The sequence below is a fragment of the Haplochromis burtoni genome, unplaced genomic scaffold (genome assembly GCF_018398535.1).
Source record: "Haplochromis burtoni strain Fernald_Lab_line unplaced genomic scaffold, NCSU_Asbu1 Contig_466, whole genome shotgun sequence".
NCBI lineage: Eukaryota > Metazoa > Chordata > Actinopteri > Cichliformes > Cichlidae > Haplochromis > Haplochromis burtoni.
Window position 1 is genome coordinate 369173 of NW_024582827.1, and position 11626 is coordinate 380798.

At 43.7% G+C, this 11626-nt stretch overlaps 1 protein-coding gene across 1 annotated transcript in view; it reads left to right on the plus strand.

Annotated features, from left to right (window-relative positions):
- The window catches only part of qsox1 (quiescin Q6 sulfhydryl oxidase 1), a 24565-nt gene extending 17772 nt beyond the window's left edge, over positions 1 to 6793 (plus strand). The window contains exons 12-13 of the mRNA XM_005945921.3: positions 3819 to 3980; positions 4337 to 6793. Coding sequence (XP_005945983.1) covers positions 3819 to 3980; positions 4337 to 5163 — 989 coding nt within the window. The 3' untranslated portion in view covers positions 5164 to 6793. The remainder of the gene's footprint in view (positions 1 to 3818; positions 3981 to 4336) is intronic.
- The last annotated feature ends 4833 nt before the right edge of the window (positions 6794 to 11626 follow it).

Consider the following 11626-nt stretch of genomic DNA (forward strand, 5'->3'; position numbering starts at 1 on the left):
CCAGTTAGTCTTCGTAATATGACTAAAAGAGGCTGAGGGGAGGAAGGATGGATCCTCAGATCAGACACCAGCTGTCACCACGTCTTAGCCCTCCAAGTATCATCTGCTTCCACCTCGCCCATTTTCTCCTGACCCCCCCCCGGTGCCATCTCCCATTCTCTCACACCCAGTGTACCCCCACAGTTGTCTGAATGGCCCTTCCTTATTCATAATCCATGCCAGATTATGGTTTTATATTCTGCTTAATCAAGTAATATCTTTTACTGCTGCCTACAAATCAAATCCATATCTAGTGTTGAACATAACTTTCTCTGTATTTCCAGGTTTGTCCGTCCTTCTCGGTTCAGCTTTCTAAATATAATCTTTTAGTTTTCGCTGTGCTCTGTCAGCAAATTCCTCGCTTCACATCAGGCACGAGTGCTAAACAGAGTGTCTCTCCTCCCTCTTCTGTGTTCCTGATTTTATTAGGCGTGGCGTGGTCATTAACAGCCTACTTTGTTAAATCACTGCCTTTTGTTTGTGTTTCTGTGACTGCCCCCTCTTCTATCTGAGGGACAGCTTGTGTCCTCAGCAGCAGAGGCCAGCAGTACACCGTCCCCGCGGCTCCTCAGACAGTTAAACACCATCTAACCTCCCCCTTCATGCATCCATCTTTCCTCTTCTGTAGCTTACACTCTTTCCACTCACCATCCCCTGGGACTCATATCCTCTGCTTGACAAGTAATAGTGCAGCATCCTCACAGGATGCGTCCCCCAGGAGCCGGCCCGCTTTGCGTACAATTCCCAGGGTAATGTGTGACAGCAGGTGGCAAACACCATGACACAAGCCACACACACTTCCTTTTTTTTCCTCCCCTTTTTCCTCTGTATGGGTCAAGTTGTCGCCGGGGGGGGGCACTGAGGTTAAATCGGGCGAATCAGAAGGGGAGAGCGAGGGAGGAGCCGAGGGTTTGGCAGCGTTTGCTGCAGTGAGTGGCGGCGTCTCCCCGAGGAAAGCGCGCTCCATCCACTCAACCCCTCCCCTCCTCTTTGCCTAAAGTGGAGCTCTTTAGCAGGCCTCCCCGCCCCTCCTTTCAGAAGCAGCCATGCATGAAAGAGCAGCTATTTGTAAAGCAGCCCAACAATTAATTTAGCTGGCAACAAAGAGGCCCCAGGGCCCTCGGCCTTCTTGCACGGGCAGAATTAAGACTGGTGGCAGCTCAGTCCTGTTGCTGCTTGTCAACAGCTGAGACTGATTCACATTTCTACAGATGGAAGAGCACTGCTGCTGCAGCGGCTCCAGCTGCCTCCTGGGATGTTTTTGTTGGTTGTGGATGGTTCCCCTAAAATTATATCGCACTTGTGTAATTTTTTTTTAACAGTAAGATCAAATGGAGAAAAAAACAAAACAACGAATGATGCATAAAAATGTTCCTTATTTATTAAAACCATCACTATTGCTTCTGTGTAGTTTCTGTTTTTGTTAACGCGTCGTTACCCGGACATTGTGCGAGCACAGCTACGTCCTTTATCTGAAACGTTGGTGTTTTCTCGTTTGCTTTTTCTTGATCCACACAATCTATTCAAGATGCATCAATACTACTGAGGTTTGCTGTAAATCTGACCCTTTAAACAAAATCACAAGTGCATGTCAAATCAGAATCGGCTTGTTGTGCACGTCCCAGTAAACGCACACACACAGGACGACAGCTTGGTTAAATAGCATAAACTAACTCAAACATGCAGCTATTGCAAACAAATAAGTAAATGATAAATAAAAATGTCAAGTTAAACTTTTTCAGCAACATTTTCTTTTCCCAAAAATATTTGTCCAATAAAATCTTTCCAGGTAATGAGAGAATTTCATAATAAAAGTATAGATTGCATAAAAACTTTGCTATGAAATGATCTAAAATTAGCAAAAGTCAGAAAGTAGTTCCATAAAGAGCACTTGTCACCTGAATGAATCGGGCTACATGTTCGCACTTTTCAATTAAAACAAGAAATATTGATATTTACTATCCAACCCCAGCAGAAACTCTGATATACAATAAACAATCCCTAAATGAGTTTTTCCTCTCCAATTATTTAAATAAGCATGAAATGTTGACTATTAGCCCCCTTCACTCACACCCCTGCACCCCATGTTGCTGGCATACACTGTTTGGTGTGGTTGCAGGATTATTGCTGAAGAAGCTAGTTTGACGTGCTGAACAATACATATTTATACCTGATGAATATGTATGCCTGGCAGTGATGACATCTCTGTGACGGGCTATTGTGGCAATCTGGATATGGCTACTGTGGCTAAAGTCACCCTGGCTGCAAACGTGGCGAGCTGATTAGACTAAGGAAGGAGATGCAAGGCATACTGGATGTATGTGCACGTGCACCCTCACCTGCTGAAATGTTTAAAAGCCCCCCTTCACTCTCACTCTCTCACACACACAGCCACCCATTCAGCACACAGTAAAATTGATGTATCCTTTATGTAAAGTACTGTATGCAGAGTACAAACACACATGCATATGACTGAGATTAATCTTGAGCAGTGGAGAGAAGGGGGAGTAGAGGTGGTGGTGGTGCAGGAGGATGTAAATTGACAGTCCTGTAAAGTGACAGACCTGCTGCTCTGCACCCCCCCGCCCTTCTTTTCTCCAACACAAACCAACACACACACTCAGACACACAATGGCCTGCTGGTGACAACAAGCAATTCATTACTAGATGCTGCCCTGTGTGTGGGTGTACGTGTCTTCTGCCAGTGTGTTTGCAAGAATACAAAGGCCGAGTGATGTGTGAGCGATGAGCGGCGTTGGTGGGCAGCGGCTACATAAAAGAAAACACGTTAAAGGAGAAAGTTTCTAATTCATTAGAAGGGCAGCTCCCCGCTGAGGCTGCTCTTGGTCTCATGTTCAATTTGGAGATTGGACTTTGCTTTCAAAGGGGTGTAAAGGGACAAGACAGGTGGTTCAGAGCACCAAGGTGCCTGAAAACAGGGTGGGTGTGTGTGTGTGAGTGGGCGGGTGGGTGCGCGTATGAGTGGGGATGCTGTCCACTTTGGCCACATCTATTATCTCACCATCCCTCCCACTGGGACATCCCAGAAGCCCATTGATCATTGTTAGACCCTGTCATACGAGCGCGCACACACAAGTGCACACACAAGTGCACACACAAGTGCACACAAAAATATCAATCCATAGATTACATGCACACACACACCCAGACAGATGATTTACATATACACTCTTAAATACATACATACACATATGCATATAGGCACTTAGTTTTTACGAGCACTGTGACAAGATCAAATGGGTTCAGCGCAGATTGCATCCAGTCCTCAAAGCACTTACATCCTGCTGTCAGCGTGCACCAACAATAGAAGAAGCATCTGACTGGAAGTCGCTTCATCTGCCACAGACAGTCTCTGAGTTTGTTAGTGTGACTCTGAGGCTGTGAAAGAAGCCACTGAGACGGTCTGCATTTGTTTTTTAAAAATCTCTTGAATGCTTGAGTTCTGTCAGCAGTGTGAATACAGAAAAAGTCTGTTTTTATGGTAACATTGTAACGTTAACTGTAAGATTTCTCTTTGTTGTAAAAGGGATAAAAAGGATATCAGTAATAAAGTGTAGGACATCTTTCTGAATGAAATGGTCATAAATGTAGAAGGAAGATGTGAAGTTTACTTCTGAGGCCTCTGACAGTGCAGTGCATGTAACCTGCAGTGATAGTTGATCCTGATTTCCTGTCTGTTGTTGCACGTTTGATATTCTCCCAGTTACAAAGTGCTTAAAACTCCACAGTGCGATCTGCTCACCCTGTTTCTTTTTCAGGTGCTTTGAGTGAAGATCCTCAATTTCCAAAGATCCAGTGGCCTCCACCCGACATGTGTTCAGCCTGCCATGCAGTAAAGGACAACGGGGAGCACACGTGGAACCTGACGGAGGTTCTCAAGTTCCTGTTGACCTACTTCTCCTCCGACAGAATCCTCACAGGTTTGACTGAAAACATTTTATGAACTTCAAGAACTTTACCAAACTGGGAGGTCAAAATTAGACTGATCCAAACATAAATTTAAAAAAAAATGTCGTACCTGTTCATCAATACCTGGATGCCTGTTACACATATATGAAGCAGCGTTGTTTACTAATTGAATTTTTAATGCATTTAATGACTGACTGCTAAATTTCTAAGTGTAAACTAGTAACTGTGTATCTTAAGATCAAATGTTCCTTCATATAGTCTGAGAAGATTTGGTCCTAGATTCATAGAGTGTAATTTTTGGAAAGTTGGTGAAGAGAGAACCATGTATGTTTTATTTGTTTTGGGTTTGTTGCCCTTTTCCCATCAGACTACCTGGAGAGTGAAAGCCAGATTTTGGAAAAACAGAGGGAGAAACATGCCAGCCAGCAGGTCGTTCACATAGCTGAGAGACACGCAGAGAGAAGAGCCAGGGAGGCCTTGGACTTCAGAAAACATCCTCTGGAAACAGAACCCACTGAGCAGGAGGAAGAGGAAGAAAAAGGCGGGGAGGTGGAGGAAGAGGAAGAAGGCCCACAGGATGAAACGGCAGCAGAGGAAGAAGAGGAAGATGAAGAGGATGGACTAGCAGGTGACATGGTAGGAAGATCGTCTGAGCCAACGCCTTGGGCCAAGCCTGAAATGGAGCTGGGTCGTGGCGGACAGCAGGCTCGGAAGCGACCGAGCTTTGTGAGAATGAGGAGAGACCCGCAGGAGGACATTTTGGATCTCGACTCATTTGTCAACCAGCACTACAAGGCCAAGGCGCTGCAGATGGCTACCTCCACCCGAGTCAAACGACGCAGCCTGCAGAGAAAGGAAGAGCAGGAGCCCGGGCCGGTGTTTGGGCTCGGCATGGAGCTGGGCGCAGGGTTGGGGATGGTGGGTCTGGAACCAGTGGATGCAGGCTTTGATCTGGATTTTGCGCGGCCAAGGAAGCGGCTGCAGAAGCGAGACGTGGCGGGCCAGTACTTTGGTCAGGAGGCTGAGCTGAGGCACAAGGGACACTTGATGTCCGTGTTGACCATTGGCTTCTCGAAAGTGGACATCAGCTTGTGTGTCTTCCTTTATTTCCTGTCCTCCCTGTGTCTTCTGGTCATGTACCTTTTCTTCAAAAACCGCCTCAGACGACGGCGGCCTAAAATCTCCGTCCCCTGAGCCAACGTGTGCTAATTTCACCTGAGTCATAACAAAGATTAACATTCATTTGGTTAATGTCTCCTAAGTTTGAGCGCACTGCACACAAATACAAAATGCTGCCCTCCATAACCGTCCAGTTAAATGTTACCTGCAGTGACACATTTTACTGTGAATTTCACTATTTTCTGTCCAACTGGAGACGAGGAGAAGGGAAAGTTAGCAAGTTTCTTTAAAAAAGTCAGGACAGTCATGATTTTATTTTCCGTGCAGCCTGCAGGGAATTTCATTCTTTCCACACTGACTGTGGGAAAAATGTGTGTTTAGATGTATATTTACATGAAATAAAGGAAAATCAGTTTTTGTCACCACTGTAAACCCCAGTATGAGCTGAAATGTTTTCTGTAATCTGTGTGATATAGATACAGCGCTTAAAATGTATTAGATCACCTGTCATCAAAAACAAGAAAACACAAATATTTTAGAAATGTGTCAAAAAGCTTGTTTATAGCTAACAGCTGTCATTTATTAGGCAAAATAAACTAAATTCAGATTTTTAATCCCAAATTCGAGCCGACAGTGGACTCAGAGAGGAGTCAGAAATTAATCGGGTAAAGCATCAAACCACCAAAACATTTTTTTTTCTGCAGGAATTCAAGCAAATAGCTTTAATTTGGTGTCTTGATTGGAAAATGTGCTTTATTATCTTATTATTGTATTTTTGTTTGTAAAAAGGTAAATCTGAAAATTCACATGACAATGATTTTATTTTCAGTTCATTTTTATTTATATAGCACCAAATCACAAGTCACTTCAAGGTGCTTGATATTATAAAGGTAAAGCCTCTACAATAGTACAGAGAGAACCCCACCAATCAGATAAACCCCCTCTGAGCAGGCACCTGGGTGACAGTGGGAAGGAAAAACTCCCCTTTAACAGGAAGAAACCTCCGGCAGAGCCGGGCTGAGAGAAGAGAGACTGACTGGGGGTGATGGGAGGAAGACTGGACCAATATCATTTTGATTCAAGAGCTTGCACAAACTGGCGGATTAACAGAAACACAGATGATTTTGGAAATGACCAATACTGTTAGTTATGGCATAAAGCTGTACTGGGTGGTCTAATAAGTTTCAGCTGTGTTTGGTTTTCTTTCACTTTTGGTGGATTTTTAAATTTACTGCTTTTGTTACTGTTTTCTGTCAGATTCCCTCCTTAACGGTGTTGTGTGGCTGAGAATTTAGTCACATTACGTTTGTTTTGGTTGCTTTTTCATTTCAGTCTCAATTTTGTGAATTTTAACGCACTAACGGTTAAATGAACTTTGAGTGATTCAGAGCAGTCGTGTTGAATCTTAAATTATTGCTGAAAACTGTGACTCGACCAGAGAGAAGCAGATGAGCTGCATTGGTCCAAATTACACTTGAGCTGACATGATGTCTTTGAATATTACATCACACTGAGTCCACGTAATAGCCACTCTGGTTCTTGAAGTGGAGTGAGGAATATGTTCACACTGGACGAGGATTTGGATTAATCGGGATTTGTTTTGTTTTTGTTTTCTTGGCTGGGGTCCACGAATGATGAAGCGCTGCTCTTCTTCGATGTTTCCATTTGCTTTGGTCTGAATCAATAAAATTATTTTTGATAACGATTTTCGTCTTTTGTTTCCTTGTTCGGAAGTGGCGGTCGTGTTAAACGCGTAAATGGCGTCTGTGTTGTCTTTAATGTCGAAATATGTTTTTGTTACAGGTTTGAAAGTGACTTCCTGTTGTTCTAGGTCAAAACAAAAAACAATCAGGACATGGCGAGAAGGAGAAGGGTGTTACATGTAGAAATGGGGGTTAAACCATGCAAGGTTGAAGGAAAAAGCCTGTTGCCATCTGCTGTGCAGCGCAAGCTAAATCCTAACAATTTCATTGGGATTATAGCAAGTGAGTAATCCAGCTTTCCTTTAGGACTAGAGAGGAGAGATTACCCTTGAGGATTAGCTCCCAGCAGATAATAAACTTTATTAAAATGCAATCGGCTTTCATGAGGCTTCTTCCATCCTCACACACACACACTTGGAGGTGGGCTCTGCTGAGGAAGGGCAACGGCAGACCCTCAGGGGCGGTAACATGATGGGATAAGGGGTGGATGAAAGGAGTACTGTGGGGGGGGATAAGTGGATGGATGGATGGTGGATGAGGGTTTGATGTTGAGATCACAACGAGCACAGCTGAAGGACAACCAAAGCTTGATCTTGAGCTTTGTGTTTCCTGGAACGCCGGCTTGAATTCCCTCGACTCCTGCCCCTTACCTCCACCTTCCAACCTGTCACCAAAGCATACGTGGATAAACCCTCTGATCTCATCCTATAGCCCGTTCTATCCCTTCATCCAAACCATGTGTTCAGCCTTTGCAGTTTTGATGATGACATAGGTGAGCTGAGGCAGTCAATTTCTCTCTCTCTCTCTCACACACACACACACACACACACACACACACACACACACACAATAGGGTGTTTAATAGCCCCACATTAAAGCAGAGGAGCATCACAGCTGAGCAGCTGTGGTTGTGTGACTTAATCAAACTCTCAGGTACTTTCAATTAGATCCTCAATGACACATTATGATTGCCAGAATGGATCGAGAAAAGCAGTTCATCACAAGAAACCTTCCTTAAGTTGTTTATTTATGCCTTTTATCCAGTGCACCGTGACACTTTTTAAAATATCAGCTGGGATGGAAGACCATCAGAGTGAAGCAGGAATTATGTATCCTTAAACTTTTTGCACATCATGAAAATCTTGGAAACGTTGTTTTTCTCGAGCACTTTTCCCGCACGTCCGATCAGTTAATCTGTTTAAACGTTTACCTGTGTTTGTTAGAGGATTGGCGTCAGCCACGCTGTGTGCTGCTCACACCACACAAGCCCTTTATCAGGTGTCTTGAGCTTCAGTGAGCTGCAAGTGTTATGCTGGTTCAGACTAATGATGGTTAATGAGGAAGTTGGCAGCAGTGTAATATCTGTCTGCAGCTTTGCCAAGGCTGAGGTGAGCAGTTCACACCGAGGACAGAGGCTTCAAATCTAAATTAGGACACATCCGGAGCTGTTTGCGCTTTTTACACCGTTTAATCGAATTCACACAAACCACACAATGTCAGTTATGTGACAGCATGAATATAGTTGCATTGAAAGCCTTTATTGTCATTATACATAGTATAACGAAATTGGAAACAGCTCTATAAAAGTGCACACGTGCTTATAGCACATTATAAAAACTATACAATAATATAACTATACACTACTATAAATATAAATACACAGTACAGTGCTGACACAGTGACACAGGCAGGGAATTGATGATATTTCAGTGCAGATTACTTTTGTACAGTTGAGTCGAGTATGGTGATGGCTTTGGGGAAGAAGCTGTCCCTGAGTCTGTTCTGGCCCGTATGGATCTGCAGCGCCTGCCAGACGGCATTAGGTTGAAAAGCCGGGGTGGGTAGTGTCCTTTAAAATGTTTCTGGCCCTACTAAGACAACGGGAGTTGTAGACGGCAGACAAGGAGGGCAGGGGGCGGCCGATGATTTTTTGTGCTGTGTTTACCACCCTGTGTCTCTTCTTGTCTGCCTCGGTGCAGCTGGCGTGCCACACTGTCACTGGCTCTTGATGGTGGATCTGTAGAAGGTCATCATTTAGTTGCTCCTTCCTCAGCACCCATAGGAAGTGTAGCCGCTGCTGGGCTTTCTTGACTAGGGCCGTGGTGTTAGCTGCCCAGGAGAGGTCTGCAGAGATGTGGGCCAAGGGATTTGAAGGACTCCACTCGCTCTACACATTCTCTGTTGATGTGCAGGGGGGCACAGCCTGAAGTCCAGGATGAGTTCCTTGGTCTTGGTGATGTTAAGTACCAGGTTGTTTGATGCACACCATTCACCCAGTCTCAGGACCTCATCTCTGTAAGAATCAGAATCAGAATACTTTATTGATCCGTAGGGGAAATTATTTATAAGCTGCCTCATTTCCCCCTGTGATCAGCCCCATCACTGTTGTGTCATCAGCAAATTTGACAATGATGTTCTCTGGGTGGGCGGGACTGCAGTCATATGTGTAGAGGGAGTGGGCTTAGTACACAGCAGAGTGCGAGGGGACGAAAGGCGAGGACCCAGTTTCACCCGCTGGGGTCTGTTGACCAGGAAGTCCTTTATCCAAGAGCAGGTGGATGGCGGGAGCCCCAGGTTGGCTAACTTGGTGATCAAAATGTCTGGTATGTCACTAATTAGTGAGTGTTAGTTATGATAATTGAAAACCATCCATATAGTAGCTGCAGTTTAATATTCATATGTGATGGACAGACATGATAGTAGTTTGGCCTCATCAGTGGATTACTCCAGCTGTTAGTGTTTGTCCATGTTTCATATTTAACACTGAAAAGAATAAATCGCATTAAAAGAAGGCTCAGAAATAATCACTTCTTTCACACGCAGACTGGAAGGAAACATAAATCCCTGCAGATTAAGCTGCAGTTGATGTGTTTTCACTCATCTACATGTTTTTCTTTGACTTGTGTTACAGGAAGGTTTCCACAGTCCACCAACATCTGAAAACATCCGTTTGTTCAGTTTACAATGTTGGCGATTGACCTTGTTACAAATCTGTTTGTGTTTTCAAGGTCAAAGACAACAAATGCTTATAAAAGCAACCATACGAACAGCAAATTGAGCTTAAGGTGACACCATCATGGCGGAGCTTTGCCTGCATACCTTGTCACCGTATATCTTCTTGGAGTAACACGAGCTGATTACTTTCTTCTAAACTTTTTTGTGTGTTTTGTCTAAAACTGGTGCTTTGAACTGAGACAAAGTTGCGTTATGAAACCACTGACTGAAGGGTAAAAACCTCACCTTCCTGCCCTGTTGCTGTCTTCCATAAATTAGACAATGCAGAGTTTTATAGTCACTCGTCTCCTGTACGCTCTCTGCCTCGATGTTTATTACCCCGCCGGTATTGATATTAAAATGCAGGAGGGGCTTGATGCATTTTTCTGTCATCTCTCTTTCTGACTTTAATAATACTATAAAGCTTCCTGCTGTGGGTAGAGGGAGAATGCGGGTGTGGGGGTGGAGTGGGGTGAATAAATTATGAAAAAGAGGTTAATATATGGTATTGGTATACATTGCATCCTAACTAAGCCAGATCCCCTTTCGGGTTTTAAACATGCAGCCTTTTAAACGCAGGAGTCACGCAGGGTCAGACCCATCTCATTTCTCTGCTGCAGTCCCTCCCCCTTTCATGTGGACGCTCATCTGCCGAGATCTGCAAACATCTCAGTGAGTGTTCATGCAGCCTGTACCAAGGTTTTCAGTTTATGCAATAACTTCTACTTCTGTCAGTTCACTCAAATTAATGGCTGATGAATGAGCACAGATTATAAGTTTTTGTTTTGCTCCCAAAGACCCCGAACCAGCACACCCAGCACAACCAGCACAACCAGCCAACCAGAGTTACACCAGATGAAACTGTGGAATACACCCAGGTTGATGCGTTTGTCTTATTCGAATTCATTTGTGATTCCTTCCACATTAATAATGCAGACATGGGTTTTATATAATTTTAAGTAACTATTTTTAAATCCCTCCAATATAATCACTTTCACTGCTTCATGCTTGTTTAATCTCATAATTTAACTTTCAGGACTTAAAATTGTGAGTTCACGTCTCCGCATCATTTCATTACAACACAACCCCGACCTTCACTTCTGCTGATCTGGGCTCAGTTTCCCAAAAACATTGTTAAGCCTGGATCATCTTGTTCCCATTGTACTTCTTTACAATGACACCACCTTATAGATGATTTTGGGAAACGGGGCTCTGCTCCTGTTTTACCCCCACCCCTTCCCCTCCAGAGTTAGCATATAGCTTACAGGAAGTGCTTGGATAATGAAGTTGGAGAAGAGCCAACACTTGTCAGTCACACCGCTTTCACTCACTCAGCCAACACTGCTCCTTTCACCGAGCATCAAAGACGCAACACAGGCTTTCTGTGGAAATCTTTAGGTTGTGGATGCGGGCCTTCACACATTTTTACTGAGTAGTTTGTTATGATCAGTCATCTGCAGTAAAATAATGTGATTTTAATAGTTATCTTAAATAGAAATATCAAAATACAACACTGGAGTAAATGCATTTTATTTGGTTCTGGGTTTTATTTGCTGAAATTTAAAAAAATGGTTTCATTCAATAATGTTGGTCAAAATCAGTCTTGTATTTTAAATGCTATGCATTAGCTGCGTGTGCCCCATGAACGGTGAAAATGCGAACTAATTCAGAATGCCTATTTTAAATCTGAGAATGCAGAGAAAACAACAGGAGCTGCAGAGGAACTGTAATCTTATAGGAGCTGTTAATGTGTTTTTGCAGCTCTGGACTTCTGCTAATCACACATTAACATCATTTTTGCATCAGGAGGTTTCACCTGAATCCAGATTATTTTTTGCACT